The sequence below is a fragment of the Bison bison genome, unplaced genomic scaffold (assembly GCF_000754665.1).
Source record: "Bison bison bison isolate TAMUID 2011002044 unplaced genomic scaffold, Bison_UMD1.0 scf7180017864063, whole genome shotgun sequence".
NCBI lineage: Eukaryota > Metazoa > Chordata > Mammalia > Artiodactyla > Bovidae > Bison > Bison bison.
In genome coordinates, this window is record NW_011494635.1 from 16,257,740 (window position 1) to 16,272,831 (window position 15,092).

At 54.0% G+C, this 15,092-nt stretch overlaps 1 protein-coding gene across 1 annotated transcript in view; it reads right to left on the reverse strand.

The window, feature by feature from the left end:
• NTSR1 (neurotensin receptor 1 (high affinity)) overlaps positions 1–12,887 on the reverse strand; it is a 49,472-nt gene extending 36,585 nt beyond the window's left edge. The window contains exon 1 of the mRNA XM_010836592.1: positions 12,183–12,887. Coding sequence (XP_010834894.1) covers positions 12,183–12,887 — 705 coding nt within the window. The remainder of the gene's footprint in view (positions 1–12,182) is intronic.
• Between the last annotated feature and the right edge of the window lie 2,205 nt (positions 12,888–15,092).

A 15,092-nucleotide genomic window follows, 5' to 3' on the forward strand; every position in this document is an offset into this window, starting at 1 on the left:
GACAGGCAGATGCATAGAAAGTGTTTGGGGTTAGAGCTTTCTCAAAACGTGAAGATCCGCCCTGTGTGGTTTTAACTGGAAGCTTTCTGAGCGCCTTCTAGCTGCTCTCCAGCTCTGACATAAAAGTAGGTATTTTTAATACACAAGACAGCGTCTCTTAAACAAGCCGTCAGGAAAATGAATTGCAGGAAGTTTAGCGGGTGTTAACCCTGTCTAGGTGCCCTGCAATTATCCGTGTTGAGTCTGCAGGCGAGTGTGACAGGGTGGGGGCTCAGAGGCGCCTTACTGTTGCAGAGCAGCTCGCCTTGGCTGGGGTACACTGTCTGCTTGCCAGCTCGCTGTGGCTGGCTGGTGTTTTTTCCCAATCTTCTGGGCCTCTGAGCACGCCAGGAGCCCACTGTCCTCTGGGCCCCAGTGAGACTTGAGCCCCACTGAGCCCTGGCCTGGGTGTGGCAGGTGCCCCATCTGCCCCTCCTCCCCAAACCCCGGGCAGCCCTAGGCAGAGAAGATGTCTCCTGGGGGTGCTCAGGTCCACCTCAGCAGAGTGGGCAGTGGGGCTGGGGAGAATTTGGTACCAGGCATTGCAGCAGCCTGTGGGGACAGAGGGGCCTTCAGGCCAGCCGCACTCCCTTCTGCCTCCAGCTAAAGCCATAAGGGCATCAGCAAGGGCCATGCCATGACTCAGCTGCCTGATCCCTTGCTCATGGGGCTCTCCATCTGACCTCCTTCCCTGGATGCTGGTGCCTGAGCTCCTGACCTGCTGTCCGGGGAGATAGGCAGACCACTGGGAGATCACCAGGGGGTGCTCAACTTCAACTTGGCCCTACCTGCCCCAGGCCCACCCCTGGGGTGGGAAGAACAAAGGGATGATGTCACGGGGTTCCCCACATTGATGACAGTCCAGAGGGGGCCCCCAGGACTGCCTGGGGGTCCTGGGGATAGAGAGATCTCTGCCCCAGCCTGACACACCTTCCTCTTAAGGGTCCCCAGGTGGGGCTGGCAGCAACAGGAGCAGCTGGTCTGTCCAGATCAGCAGAGCCTGGGAGATGGGTCAGCACAGATGTAACTGCTTCTCCCTTGTCCCCGGCAATAAATAGTGACCCTGGACAGCGCTTCCGACCGTGCATATCCTGCTGGGCACAGAGCCTGAAGTGGACTGAGTCACAAAAGAGCAAGTGTTCGATATGGGCTCCAAGCCAGTGTGTCCTGGATGACTGGACAGACAGGGCTCCGCAGTGACACGATCCAGATGCACTTTCACTCCCTCCCAACCCTTGGGAGCTGGAGGTTTGCAGTCCTGCCAAACAACTAGGAAACGATGCTCCGGGTGACAGTACCCCACGGCCTGCTGTGAGCTCTCACAACTTCATAATTTCTGAACAGGGATGATTCCAAACAACCCCAGGACTCTCTGAACTTCAGGACATTGGAAGTGGCGTGTTTCTTCAAACAGAGGAACTCTCTTTGAGTCACTCACTAAAGAATGCTCTTAACCTTTAGATGTGTCCTCAGAGAGTTATTGAAATTTACAATAAACCCACCTTTTAAGACAAAGAGCTAAAAATGTTTAAGTCCAAATAATGTTGCACTTTTTCATAAGCCTCAGTATGAAATTTACTCAAACACTGGGGCTGTCTTCCACTTTATGTTTCTAGGATAACAATGTTTCTTTTTATGTATTCTTTTGCTACATTGTTTTAATAATCCCTTTGAACTAAGTCTTTTATCATAAGCTGCCTGAGATATTTTTGAAAGTAGGCAATGTTTAAAATCCACAGATGATTTCTACTTGGGGCACTGGACAAGCTCGCCTGTCATAAACAACTACAAAATTGTACACAATTTGTCAGGCGATTGTTTTCAGACACAAGACAAACCACAGTGCACAACCATAGCTCCAGAGAGCAGGAAAGTAACAAGGTGGGGTCTGCTGTCACCCAGTGCTCTATTTGGGAACACTTTCCTCGTTGTGACAGCAGGAGCTGAGGTCTGAGCAGAGCTTGGCTACTCCAGTTGATGAGGCAGAATTCAGAGCTTGGGGCTGCAGGAGTGGCTTTAATCTGCAGATTCGGGTGCTGGGAGGGGGACCTGCATGGTGGGGTCCTCAGAAGCCCGCGGGGGTCTCTCGTAGGTTCTGGGCTGGCTGGGCTGTGTGCACACACTGTGACCTTGATGGGCTTATGGGAGGGTGGCTGGTATCCTGGCTGAGCTGGAAGGGAGAGAAGTCTTCCTCACACACTAAGCATCCCACTGAGATGCCAGCAAGTCCACACCTTAGGAATAAGGACCATGCCCTAAAGTCTAGACCCACCCTAACCAAGCCAAACATCAAACGGACAACATCCTCAAAAGAGACTGAGTCCAGTCGCAAGTCCTCCCAGTGTAGGAGGCTTTCACTGATGAGGTGTAAACCAAGCCTACACATGAAGCAAAGGATTAGACAAACCCAACAGCCATTTGTGATAAAACTCTCAGCAAACAAGGCATAGAAGGCAACTTTCTTCACCTGATTAAAAAAAAAAATTTACTAAAAATTTAAACTAAAACTCTCATATTAGTCCCTTAGTTGTGTCTGACTCTTTGTAACTCCATGGACTGTAGCCCACCAGGCTTCTCTGTCCATGGAATTCTCTAGGAAAGAATACTGGAGTGGGTAGCCATTCCCTTCTCTAGGGGACCTTTCTGACCCAGAAATTGAACTCAGGTCTGCTGCATTGCAGGTGGATTCTTTACCATCAAAGCCACCAGGGAAACCCTCAAACTTAATTATAAATACTAAAGACTTCCTCTCTAAGATCAGTAGCAAGGCAGGGAAACTTTCTCCTCCACCCCTATTAAATATCATACTAGAAGTTGTAGCTAGACCAATAAGGCAAGAAAAGGAAATTAAACATTTGGAAGGGATGAAATAAAACTTCCTCTATTCTTAAACAACATCTCTGTTGACATAAAAAATCCCAGGGAAAGTACAGAGGGATTTCTAGAATTAATAAGTATACTTATCATGGTTGTAAGATATAAGGCCAATAACTAAAAATCAATCATATTTATATATACTAGCTACAAAAAATAGGAAATAGAAAAAATTTTTAAGTACACACACACACACACACATATATAATTCCCCAAACATGAATAATTAGATATAAACATAACAAAATATGTGTAGGATCTGTATGCTGAAATCTACTACCATTGAAAAAAATCAAAGACCTAAATAAATACAGTGATGCACCTTGCATATGGATCGGAAGGCTCAGTATTAAGATGTCAAGTCTCCCCACGTAGATCTATTAGTATAGAGGAACACAATCCCAACTGGAACCCCTGCAGGCTTTTTTGTAGATACTGAAAGTCTGATTCTAAAATTTATGTTAAAAAGCAGAGGAACTAGAGTAGCCAAAATGCTTTTGGAAAAGAACAAGGTTGGCGCACTTGCGCTACTTGAAAGACTTCCTATAAAGCTGTGGCAACGGAATGTGGGACTGGGGGTGGAACAGGCACAAAGACTGAAGGGACACGTGACGGTCTGGATTTAGCCCCAAACACAAGGTCAGATGAGTTTTTATTAAGGTACAAGAAAACTCCAAAGGAGAAAAGATCATCCTTTCACAAATGGTATTGATCATTTGGGTAAGTATATACAAAAATTACCTATATCTCACATTCTATAGAGAAATTAACTCAAAATGGATCATAAGCCTAAAAGTGTAAAACACAGAACTATACAGATTCCAGAAGATAAAAAAAAAAAGAAAAACAGCTTTGTGACCTTGCATAAGCCACTAAAATTTTTGATAAGTTAGGTTTTATCAAAATTCCAACCTTTTGCTCTGTGACCCGCAACATTAGGAAAATTCAAAGACAAGCCACAGAAGGGGAGAAAATATTTGCAAATCACATCTCACAAAAGACTTAGATGCAGAATATATATTTAAAACTCTCAAAGGTCAATGATAAGAAAACAAACAACCCAGGACTTCCCTGGTGGTCCAGTAGTTAAGAATCCACCTTCCTAGGTGGGGGGATGCAGATTCAATCCCTGGTTGGGAAACCAAGATCCCATATGCAGTGGAGCAACTAAGCCCTAGCATCACATCAAAAGATTCCACATGCCGTAACCAAGACCCAGTGCAACCAAATAAATAAATAAACATCTTAAAAAAGAAAACAACCCAATTTAAAAATAGCCAGGGACTTCCCAGGTGATCGAGTGGCTAAGATTCTGTGCTCCCAATGCAGAGCGGGCAGGTTCAATCCCTGGTCAGGGAACTAGATCCCACATGCCACAGCTAAGAGTTCACAACTAAACATTCTGCATGCCACACCTAAGAGTCAGCACAGCCTATATATATATATATATTTTTTTTTTTTTTAATAAGCAAACTACAGGAACAGACACTTTTCCAAAGAAGATACACAGATGTCACATAACTGCTGGAAAAGATGCTTAATATCATGAGTCATCAAGGAAATGCAAGTTAAAACCCCAGCAAGATACCACTACACACCTACAAAATGGATAAATGAAAAGCAGAAAAACAAATAAACCAGACACCGACAGTGCCGGGTGCCGGCCAGGACGCAGAGAACTGTCTTTCCACCACGTTGCTAGTGGATGGTCAACATGGCACATCCACTGTGGAAGGTCTGGCAGCTTCTTCCAAAGTTAAACACACTTCCTGTGTGACCCAGAAATCTGACTCTCATGCCTACATGAGAAAAATGAAAGCATATGTTCACACATTGGCCTGCACATGAATATTTGCAGCAGGTTTATTCATAATCGCTCAAAACCAGAGACCACCCAAAAGTCCTTCCAACAGTGAGCGGTGAGCATGTGGTGGAGCATCTGTGCAGTAGAGTACTCCTCCACACACAAAAGGAACACGCTACTGACACAGGCGATGGCGCGAGTGAACCTCAGGCATTGCCTGCTCTAAGAAAGCCAGACTCACAGGCTCAATTTACCTGGCATCAGAGGGGAGGTTGAGGGCAGTGAGTTGCAGAGACTCCTTTGTGTCACAGAACTGGGCTCTATCTTTGGAGCCAGTGGTTACAGGCTTCTCTGTATTTGTCAGAAGTCATGGATGTAAACAAAGGCAAATGATTTTTACTGGGTGTAAACTTTAGTGTTAGTTGCTCAGTCCTGTCCAACTCTTTACAACTCCATGGACTGCAGCCCACCAGGCTCCTTGGTCCATGGAATTCTCCAGGCAAGAATACTGGAATTGGTTGCCATTCCCTTCTCCAGGGGATCTTCCCAACCCAGGGAATGAACCCAGGTCTCCCGCATTGCAGGTGGATTCTTTACCATCTGAGTCACCAGGGAAGCCTGGATATAAACTTAAGCCTAAGAAAGAAGACAAATAGATCTAGTATCTGATCATTTTTCCACCTTCTCTGAAAGCGGCCTGGTCTGGGTCATCTTGATCATGCACGTGGACTTCCTAACCATCCTCCTGAGTCCCCACTGTGTCAAAGAGGCAGGGAGAACGGTTGTCTGAAGTGTAAGCCACATGGCCTCTCGCTCAGAGTCTCTGAGGGGCCCATTTTCCCAGGATAAAGGATGTTCTGTGTCCTCAAAGCTATGGTTTTTCCAGTAGTCATGTATGGATGTGAGAGTTGGACTGTGAAGAAAGCTGAGCACCGAAGAAATGATTCTTTTGAACTGTGGTGTTGGAGAAGACACTTGAGAGTCCCTTGGACTGCAAGGAGATCCAACCAGTCCATCCTAAAGGGAATTAGTCCTAAATATTCATCAGAAGGATTGAGGCTGAAGTTGAAACTCCAGTACTTTGGCCACTTGATGTGAAGAACTGATTCATTTGGAAAAACCCTGATGTTGGGAAAGATTGAAGGCAGGAGGAGAAGGGGATGACAGAGGATGAGATGGTTGGATGGCATCACCGACTCAGTGGACATGAGTTTGCGTAACCTCTAGGAGTTGGTGATGGACAGGGAGGCCTGGCGTGTTGCGGTCCATGGGGTCACAAAGAGTCGGACAGGACTGAGCAACTGAACTGAACTGAATTGTGTCCTCCATGATCACTCATCACTTGTTGCCCTGCCCTGGGCTCCCCTGCTCTGGCCATGTCACCCCAGCAGGTGCCATGTACCTGCTGTTCCAGCTCTGGAACCTTCTTCCCCAGATGCTGTAATACCCGCCCTTACCTAAGATCACAGCCCTACTGCCTCTCCTGTTCACTTGCACTTATTTGTGTTGCCACTTCTCTGTCTTCTCTGCTGAGATGCACAACTTTTGGGGAGATTCCCCATAGGACCCTCTGTGTTTGGCATGTGGTGCTGGGTGAGGGGATGTGGAAGGGGGTGAAGGGGGAGGTGTCATCACAGAAGACAGATGGGGATTCTTCAAGCACATGGTGCTGCAGATTCCTGGCTCAGGGGCCCTCGGGCAGTGAAGGCTTTTCGGGGGAGCTGGACAGATGCTCAGTCTGGCCCCTGACCCTACAGGTATGAGAACAATGCCAGGCTCGGGAGTTTCTGGGATCTCCTGCAGGATCCTGATGTGTGCATACAGACCCCGAGTTGGGACTGGGTGTGACCGTGGGATCAGCTCCCAGCTCTGGGCAGGGGAGCCTTCTTGGGGGCAGGAGGCTCTTGTTGCCCCTAAAGGTGCAAATCAGAGAACCTGTCTCTCCTTGAAGCCACCTGTGCTGCATGGGGTGCCTCAGCCCCATTGCTCCTGGACCACAGAGTAATTGCCACCTCCAGCTGGTAATTGAGGAAACCGAGCCACAGAAAGTCACATCTGTAGCCTGGCCCTGCAGCTGGTCAGTGGAGAAGTTGGCACTTAACCTTAGATCCTGGGCTGCCAAAGACAAGAATCCCAAAAGACCCCCTCCCTAGCAGCTTGGGTGCACTGGCCCAGCTCCACCTGGCTCCCTGGCCCTCTCCCCCTCTGGCTCTAGCCATGGGGGATGGAGCCACCCCCACAGGTGCATGTATGTGACATCCCCAAAGGGGGCAGGGGTCATAGCACACCAGCACTCCATCTGGGCCCCTTGTGGGAGCAGAAAGACAGGGCAGGTGTGGGCCTGGCTTGGACGCCCCCACCCTCTCTGGGCCTCAATTCTCTCTCAGGGCCCAAGGAGCCTGGCTGCTTCCTTTGGGGGGCTGCCCTGTCACTGGGGATGGTGGTGGCCAGGTTCAATGCCAGGGCACTGCCAGGTTAGAGCAGGGATCTTGGGGAGCAGGCAGCCCCCACAGCTGTGAGCTTGGTACCATGGTCCCCCCCATAGGGCTGAGCATCTGCCTGGCTCCTGGGGTGATGGGGGGCGGGTAGGACGAGCAGCTGCCTGGGGAATTTGAGTTCCCCAGAAATGACCCTCAGACCCTTTGGTACTTTCCTGCCCAAAGGCACCCCCCACCCCCCAGGAGGACCTGGCACCCAAACTGCCTTCACAGGGTGAGGCCATGGACTTAGCCTTTAACCTCTGAGGGACTCATGGAGACAGTGTCTATTCAAGGAAATCATCCTTTATCTAAGCCCTGTGAGTTTTGATAATGCTCCATCACAGAGCTGGCAGCACCCACAAGACACAGAACATGCATTGCCTACTGCCAATATCCCTCCCTGCCCTGTGCCCGTCACTTTCCTTCCAGAAAGTCACATGACTGGAATCATACAGTTGGAACCTTTTGAGACTGGCTTCCTTCCTTGGCATGGTGCATTTACTCGTGACCACCACATCTTCACCACATCTTAGAGATTAAGGCAGGCTGGAAATCCCATCTGACAGGGGCCTGGAGCAGCCAAACCCTAGACACACAGTCGGGGCTGGGGGCAGGGGCAGCTGGTGTCCAGTGGGGACGCATTCTCCTTCAGGGACAGTGGGGAAGTCCCCACTGGTGGGGTGGTGGTCCTTTAAAGCCGGAGAAAGTGGTAAATTTCACATTATGTGTGTTTCACTGGAACAGAAAAAAAGGAACAAAGGCTTGTGATTCCTCTCCCTCTTGAAACACAAGCCATTAGATAACCAGATGGAAGCCTGGCTGCTTCTCTGGTGGTGGGATGGAGGCCTCCAACCACCTGAGTATGTTGACACCCTCCTCCCCTCACAGGCCCTGCCCCACCCAGCACAACTGTCCTGCTGGGGCCAATAGGCGAGTGTACCGTGCTGGCACCAAAGCTCACGGCTAGAGTCCTGGTCCCCCTGAGCTGAGACTCTGGACACGAGGGATGGGCTGCAGTCCCCCAAGCAGGACACCCAAGCTGCGTGGGTGTCTCCTGGGATGACTGCTCATGGGGGTCCCTGCCCCACTCGCTGCCCCAGACTCTGTCCTTGTACAGAACCATAGCACAGTCGCCAAACCAAGAAGTCCCACTGCATGCTGGGACATCACTAGTGAACCCAGGACTGCACCCCTACTGTCTCAGCAGCATCCTTTCTGCCCCTGGGTCTGATGGGAAACCCAGCCTGGTGCTCAGGGGCTACGTCTTCAATCCCCTTAATACAGGAGAGCCCCTTGGCCTGCCCTGAACTTCCATGACCCAGCATGTTGTGAGTGCTGGGCAGATGTTTCTGGGGGAGGAGCTGAATTCTGGGCAGTGAGTCCAGCAGGAGGCACCAATCTTGGGTGCCTGTTTCCCTAACATAGCATCACTCTCCTGGGGCCCCGTGACTCGCCAAACTTCAGCCACAAGTGTCAGCATCACCGAGGTGAGCTGGCTGCAGGTGGAGGAATGGGAGATCAATGGATGAAAGAGGAGCGAACAGGTGGATGGATGGGGGCAGGGGGAGAGGGCACAGCGCAGCTGGTGGCACAGGATAGAAACACGGAGAAAATGATCCATGGCCTGATTTTATTGGAACCAATTTTCTTCCACTTTGTGGAGACAGGTCTCGGCGGCCTCTGCCTCCACAGATCACGTCAGACTTTAATGGCCTCGGTGCTCAGGAGGCTGCCCAGAGTCGATGTGCCCATGGACATGAGCCCCTCCCGTACAAGCCACACCCAGGACCGGCTGCCCCTTCTGAAGCTGGGCCCAGCCCATCATGAGGAGCAATGCTGCTGGCACTGAATGTGAAAGAGGCCAACTGCGAAGGCAGATTACAGGGGTACCCCATCACCACCCCCATCGCCCCCAGCCTCACAGCTGCTGTCAGGGCCACAGGTCCTGGAAAACGGTAACAATGAAGTGATGACCCAGAGCCCTCCCCATGCTGATGCAGGTCTGAAGGGTGATTCCAGGGGAGGCTGTTTTAATGTGGCCTTGTGGGCGGGGAGTGGATCTCTAACAAAGGTACACATGCCCTGTGACCCCTAATTCTCCCCCCAAGGGCACCCTGCATGCAGAGGGGCTGCTCTGAGCTGGGGCACCTCCTAGATACCCGCCATCCCTGTTCCTAGAGCAGCAGGCCCCGGGAGGGGGACATCCACCTCCCCCTACCCCTCCCCAGCATTGGGGAGACAGGATTTACTAGGGGATGGAGATGTGGCAGTGGGGAGGGAGATACCACTACCCTGCAGGATTGAATCCAGTCCCCTCTGGGGCCCTGGGGAGGTGCTGGACTGTCCCAGGGCAACGGGGCAGGCTCCTCAGGCTCCACCTCCCAGGCTTCCCTGTTGACCAGGGGCCCAGGATCCAGGGCCTTTGCTGGCCCGGGAAGCCCTGTCCTCACCATGAGCTCCTCTCACCTCATCCATTCCAACCACACACTCAGAAAACTCCAGCAATGACAGCTCCAAGTTGCTCAGAAATCTCATCATCGAAGCACCTCATTTCTAAACGCTACTTCTGATTGCAAGTGTCCAGGATGGAACCTCACGGGGTGGAGGGCTGACACAACTGGTGGGAGACACTCGGGCTGGGAGGGGGCCCCAGTTTTGGAAAGAGTGGTTGTTTTGATTGGCCCACCTCTCCACACTTCCCAACATAGCCCATGAGAGGGAGACACATGGATACAGGTGCCCAGCCCCTCTCTGCGTAGACGTCACTGTTTAAAACAGTGGACATTGGCCCGGATTTGCCAAGTGGCCCAGAAGCCCATGTGGGGAACATAAAATCCCCTGGGAACCTCTCCTGGGACAGTGGATGGCCCAGAGGGACAAGGGGGGAGGGGGCAAGGCCAGGGCTGAGCTTCTCCATGAGGAATGTTCCTTCAGGCACATGGAGCAGCACACAGGAGCCCAGGGAGCCTCGCGGGAGTGGTCGGTGTCAGAAATAAGTGCGCCTCTAATAACTGGCCCATCAGTCTTTCTTGAGCATATGGCCGAGGCCATTAAAGAAAAATGGAAACTCCGGAGCCAGCAAGTGCTGAGTAAACGCTCAGCAGTGCTACAGCTGCGGCCACAGATGCGGTCCTTCTGTAGAGCCAGCTCCACAGACACTTGCCTAGTGGACAAGTGACCAGGACACAGCCCAGGCCACATCAGCATGGCAGCCTCCCACCAAAAGGATTCAGGGAGGGCCCTTTGGGAAGCCAAGCCAAGTTCCTGGGGCATCTGACCATGTGGCACTAACAGAGGGTGAGGGTGCTTGAGGGGGGTTCCCTCTGTGGCTGTGTTTTCTTAATGGTCTGACCCCCAGCTGCTCCTGGCCCAGCCCATAGGGGTCCAAGGGGGCAGGGGTCTCAGGGGAGCATCTCCTGGGTGGGCATGACTGACCTGCCCTACCTTCACAGCCAGGTGTCGTGGCTGCTGTGTCCCAACTCCCCAGCCCCAGCACAGCCCACAAGACCCCAGAGGAAGCCGGAAGGTAATTCCCACTCTGTCACCACACGCACCCTGGTTGCTCCTGCCTGCAGCCTGTGACTCATCTTCCTGCTACACGTGGCTGCTGGGGGCCCCTCCGCACAGGAATACCTGGAGCCAGGGCAGGCGAGGAGTCTGGAGCTTAATTCTACCCACTGGCTCCATCTCGGTAGTAGCCTGTGGAGGGCCAGTTGCAGCCCAGGATAGACGTGCAGATGGCACTTTCCCCACCCCCAAGCATGCCAGCTCCTTGAGCCTGGCACCCCTGTCATACTCAGAGGCAGCAGCATGGGTTCTGCTGAGAAGCTATTGATGACTTGGGTGTGAAAGGATAGCCAGACAGGACAGCCAGTCTCTCTGGACTCCCACCCCAACCTGGCTCAGCCCAGACCCTCCTTTCCCATCCCACTCTGGGGTGGAGGGAGCCCCCGCCCTTTCATGGCTACCCACATCCTGAGGCCACAATGCCATTCCAGGTGGTATCTCTTCCCTGACTTGCTCTGGTGGACACCCTGCTCCCAGGCCAGGGCCCTGCCTGAGAAGCCTTCTCCCTGGGGCTGGAATCCCCCTGCCTGGCTGAGCCAATGTCCAGGGAGGTCTCCAACCTGGGTCCCCACATGCTTCACCAGACCCTCCAAGGGCATTGGTCACCTGACTGCAGGCCCTCCAATCTGCCACCAGGCCCTATACCTTAGGATTTTCCAGCAGAAACAACATCACCACCACCACCAGGGACAGCACCTCTGACTACTTCTACCCACCAGGAGCCAGACAAGGGCTTCCCATACCCTCTCTCTTGAATCCTGTACCTTCTGAGACCAGGGCTGTGATTGCCCCATTTCACAGATGGGAAAACTGAGGCTAAACTAAGGAACCGGCCCAAGACAGCATCAGGCCAGAAGACACTGGGGGAGCAGTCTGGGATAGGGGTTCTGTTGTAGAGGAGAGGGACCATACCAGTGGGAAGCACAAAGCCTTTCGAGAAGCTGATGGAAGGGACCCTCTCTGGAAAGAGGAGGACACCAGCACACACATTTGCCTTACACCTCAGGGGCTCTGGGGACAGCTGAGGCCCATCCACAGAGCCTCTGCTCGAGGGAGGTCGGTAATCTGGGCTTCCAGCCCCTTTGATGGAAGGAGGGGATGAAATAAGTAGGGCTGAGGCCTGGCAGCCCTGGAGTGAAAGGTGGGAAGAAGCCGGGGATCAGGCTGCTCTCGAGTCCCCTGCTCCTCCCCCATCCCGACTCATTCCCAGCTTCATAGGAATACAGTTTCTTTGGGACATGAAATTTTCTCCAACTTCCTGTACCCAGAGGACACACAGACCGGAAACTACTTCTGGGATGAGGCACTGAGGCTTCCCTGAGGGTCCGCCTTGGACCCTTGCTCCCAGGGGAGATCCCGGTCTGGTGGCCTCTGACTCCTGCCCCTGCCCCCCAGAAGAGGCTGCTCACCTGGATGACGACCTTGACTGTGGCGGTGCCCACGATGGGTGTGCACACCAGGCCGCCCGGGTGCTGGCCGTCGGCGCTGCGGTTCTGCTGGCCCATGGTGAAGAGCATAGGCACGGCCAGGAGGCCGGAAGCCAGCCAGACGGCACTGATGAACTTCTTGGTGCGGCTGCGGGACATGAGGGTCTTGGCCTTGAAGGGGTGGCAGATGGCCAGGTAGCGTTCCACGCTCAGGCTGGCCACGTTGAGGGCGGTGGCGTAGGTGCAGGCGTCGCGAAGGAAGTAGTAGCCGCGGCACACGGCGTCACCGAAGGCCCAGGGGTGGTGCACCCAGATGAAGTTGTACAGCTCCACAGGCATGGCCAGCAGCAAGATGAGCAGGTCGGACAGTGCCAGGCTGCCCAGATGGTAGTGCACCGTGCTCTGCAGGTTCTGCAGCGATTTCTTGCGCGCCAGCGTGAAGGCAGTCACGGAGTTGCCCACCGTGCCCACCACGAAGAGCGCCAGGTACACGATGGTCACCAGCACCTTGGAATAAATGTCCGTGTTCACATCCAGGTCGCTGCTGGGCGCCGCTGGTACGGACTCCGACAGGTTGCCAGAGCCATTGCCCAAGCCCGGAGCCAGGAGCGCCCTCTCCAGCACCGACGGCGGCTGCGTGAACGGGTCGCCGGTCCGGCCGACCCAGGGACCGGGCGCCGAGCTGTTGAGACGCATGTCGGGCGCGCGGGGCCGGGTGCTGCTGCGCTTCCCCGGGTCCGCGGCTGGATGCCAGGGGGAGAGTGGGTGAGTCTTAGGCAGGGACAGAATAGAGGGAGCCCGAGGGGTGGGCGTGAGAGGCCGAGGGGGTGTGCCGTCGAGCCGGAGAGCACCAACCCGGTCCGTGCCAGCCTGGCGCGCTCGGCGCTCGCACTCACTGGGGGCTGCAGCTTCCCTCCGGGCTCCGCGCTTTCCCAGCTTTCTCCGAATGCCCGATCCCACGGTTCCTCCGGTCCCCGGGCGGCAGAACCGGTTCTCACGGAGAGCGCCCGGCCGGCTGGGGCTTGGGCTGCGCGAGGAAAGCCTGTGGAGCCGAGCGGAGCGCACGCCCGGCGCGCTCTCTTCTCGCTCGCGCTCTCCGCGCACCTCGCTCCGCGCACCTCCCGCAGCGCCAGCGCCCTCCGGAGCTCTGCGCCTCCACTGAGCCGGCGGCGACGGGCGCGCCCAGCCGTGGGGGGCGCTGGAGGGGAGAGAAGGCGGCCCCAGCCACTGTCCCCGCCCCGCAACGGGGCAGGGCTGGCTGATCACCCCCGCTCACTCTCAGGGACCATCTGGGCTGGAAGGAGTGCCCCAGGGAACTGGGATTCCAGTGAGGTGCGCCAGGAATATTGGCTCTTTCCAGGCACCCGCCTCAGGCAGCTCGCCCCCCTTTTCCGGGTCTCCCCAGCTTCCTATGCCCACTTCCCCAAGGGAACTGCCCCCGGGTCGCTTCCAGCCCGCCCAAACAGTGGGCTTCCTGCTGAGGTGGGGGGATGCCAGAAGCTGGGCTCCCAGGGGGCTCTACTCTAGCACAAGTAACTGGGGGAGGGGATGACTGAGGCGATGAGAAAGCAGAGGATAAAGTACCACCTGCCTCTGTGCACCCTGGGGTGGCCGTGTGCCACTGTGGGTGCAGGTGGTAGGGTCCAGGCCTGTCATCATCACCTGAACGTGGACCATCAGATGTCATCCTCAGGGTCCAGCCCGGCAGGATGTAGAGGGACCTGGCTGGGCTGGGAATAAGGAACAGATACCAGAGGGACCTGAGGGAAAGGGAGCACTGAGGAAAGGGGGTGAGGCCGAGCAGCCCAGACTTCAGACCAGTGGGGGGAGAAACTCAGGCTCAGTGCTTAGTCTCCGGTTCCCAGCTGGCTCTGAGCTCCTCCGCTCCACTGAACCCTGATGTTCCTATCACGGAGTCTTAGCACATAAGATACGTGCTTAAAAATGTACCCTCGCAGGGAACACAAATGTCCCTTTGCTGGAGGCCAGCACAGTGAGCTCAGAGGCAACAGGAGTGGTTTCAACCTGCTGCTTAATATCTGGGTGAGTGTTTTAGCTTCCCCATGCCTCTGTTTAGTCATCTGTGAAATGGGTACACAGTTCAACTCGGTGCTCCTGGGTCCCCATTGTTCTGGATGCTGTTGGTGCTGCAAACAGCAGGCGCTCAGTGGACACCTGTGGAGTGAATGCTTTTGTGCGGACTGTGTGAGGATTTCGGAGGGTGTGAAGCTGAAATACCTGGGAAAACAAAAGTTGCTTTAACTTCTCCAAGTTAGCCCAGGTTTGCTCTCTAGAAGGCGAGCCCATAGGTTCAGTGAACAGGTCCTAGGGTTGGGAGTTGAGTGTCCTCGCCACAGAAAGCAGTGCCGTGTCAGCCTGTGTTGGCCCCCGGAGGTCATCCTGAACCCATGGGGACATGGACTCTTGCCGTGGACAGCGGTATTGGGTCACCTCTCTTGAGATCCCCGCCTCTCCCCCCAGAGGAAGGCAGCAGCCAGTGGCCACTTTGCTGGCCAGTAGCTGTTGCCACTCAGGACATTCCTGATGGAAATGCGCTCTCATTCGGCTGCTTAAGCTCACTGTTTGGTTTTCACATCCCTGACCTTTCTGCTAAGCTGGGCTTCTTTGCAAAGATTTCTTTTCGAGCCAGCCTAGAAGCTTAAAAAATCATAAAAGGCAACTTAGCACAAATATTATGACAAGGCGTTTGCTTGAAATCACAGAGGAAATGTCACCTGGGCCGCCTCACTGAACCACATGGGTTGCAGGACCTTGTCCGGAGTCCCCGGAGGCTTAAAATCCTCTTTCTGTGAAGCGGGGAGCCTGTCCAGATGGCCCGGCAGCCGGAACCTTCTGAGTCCAAACTGTTTGCCTCTTTCGCTTATGATTTCCCTGGACATG